Source organism: Morone saxatilis, unplaced genomic scaffold, assembly GCF_004916995.1.
Source record: "Morone saxatilis isolate NCDOM2014 unplaced genomic scaffold, NCSU_SB_2.0 Contig3, whole genome shotgun sequence".
NCBI lineage: Eukaryota > Metazoa > Chordata > Actinopteri > Moronidae > Morone > Morone saxatilis.
Genome location: NW_023339873.1, coordinates 20,890,077 through 20,891,556, shown reverse-complemented (window position 1 = coordinate 20,891,556; position 1,480 = coordinate 20,890,077). Strand labels below are relative to the sequence as shown.

The following is a 1,480-nucleotide window of genomic DNA, read 5'->3' as shown; positions in this document are numbered from 1 at the left end:
CACACACACACACACAGAGCAGTCTTCAGGGTGTGTTGTCAGTTACAAGGTTAACCATGCTACTGTCCCCTGTCCTTCTGTTCCAAGGCTCCCAACTTGAAGGTGGGATCTGCAAACATCCCACAATTCCTGACAAGGAAGTGCCACTTTTGCCTGCCAATCATGTGACTATGGCAAAAGGCACAGGATTGGTCCACACAGCACCAGCTCACGGCATGGAGGATTACAGTGTGGCTTCACAGTTTAAACTGTCTGTGGTAGGTTCTAATTATTAAACAATCTGGAATCGAGAAAAGCTGGTTGTTGGAACAATGCAAGGTTTTATATTTCACAATAAACTCCAAACTAATTTGTAAAGAAAAGCAGATAATGGGTTGACATAACATGGTTAAACATGCTTTGTGCTGCTATGTAATTGTATGTGGGTTATTTTTCCTCCCAAAGGAGTGCATGGTGGATGAGGACGGCAAGTTCACTGAACTGGCGGGACCTGAGCTACAGAATCTGTCTGTGATGACAGAAGGGACAGACAAAGGTAAATAAATAAAAATACACTCTCCAGTGTGTGTGAGTGCACTGTGAGAGGTTGCACAGTTTTTCATATCTTTGCCTGTGACATGTGTTTGTTAGTGATTTCCATGCTGAAGGAGTGTGGGGCTCTGGTGAAGGAGGAGCAGTGTGTCCACAGTTACCCATATGACTGGAGGACAAAGCAGCCTGTCGTCATCAGGCCCAGCAAACAGTGGTTTATCAACACAGCGTCGCTTAAAGAGAAGGCCAAGGTAGGGCTGGAAGAGACATCATGGCTGGACTAGTTTTTGTCGAGCTCCTCTGTCTGCCTCGAAGACATAATCTGTTCCAGCTGCACAGAATGTGATGCAGTTTGTGTTTGCTGGAAGAAATGTGGTTTATGTTTCGAGGAGGGGACTCGCTTCACATTTACAGTTTGTGTGTGTGTGTGTGTGTGTTTGTCCAGGATGCATTGCAGAAGGTGCGTGTTTTGCCTGAGTCGGCACGGGGCAGCTTGCTGGCCATGCTGGACAGACGGACCTACTGGTGCATCTCCAGACAGCGAAGCTGGGGCGTCCCAATCCCGGTCTTCTACCACAAAGAGACTGGAGAAGCTCTCATCAACAAGTAAGCTGATACCGAGCACCTAATGCAGACAAACAGGCCCGTACACATGCTTGTACACAAAAATGCTACATGCACGGTCACATTTTTAGAGGTATTGCAGACAAACACTAAGCCTCTTTTATACACACATGCGCGCGCACACACACACACACACACACACACACACAGATATATGTTAAATATTAAACATTCTCCTTGTCTCTGGCCTCTGCAGACACACAGTGTCCCATATAGCAACGCTCTTCAAAGAGAAGGGTAGTGACTGTTGGTGGGAGCTTCCTATTGAGACTTTGCTGCCAGCAGAGGTGCTCAAGAAGGTGAGTATAGTGTGTGTGTGTGTGTG

At 46.8% G+C, this 1,480-nt stretch overlaps 1 protein-coding gene across 2 annotated transcripts in view; it reads left to right on the top strand.

Moving 5' to 3' along the window:
• iars2 (isoleucyl-tRNA synthetase 2, mitochondrial) overlaps window positions 1–1,480 on the top strand; it is a 12,079-nt gene that overhangs the window by 2,489 nt on the left and 8,110 nt on the right. For both annotated transcript variants that reach the window (XM_035673342.1, XM_035673341.1), the window contains exons 9-13: window positions 88–257; window positions 445–535; window positions 631–782; window positions 977–1,137; window positions 1,352–1,454. In XM_035673342.1, coding sequence (XP_035529235.1) covers window positions 88–257; window positions 445–535; window positions 631–782; window positions 977–1,137; window positions 1,352–1,454 — 677 coding nt within the window. The remainder of the gene's footprint in view (window positions 1–87; window positions 258–444; window positions 536–630; window positions 783–976; window positions 1,138–1,351; window positions 1,455–1,480) is intronic.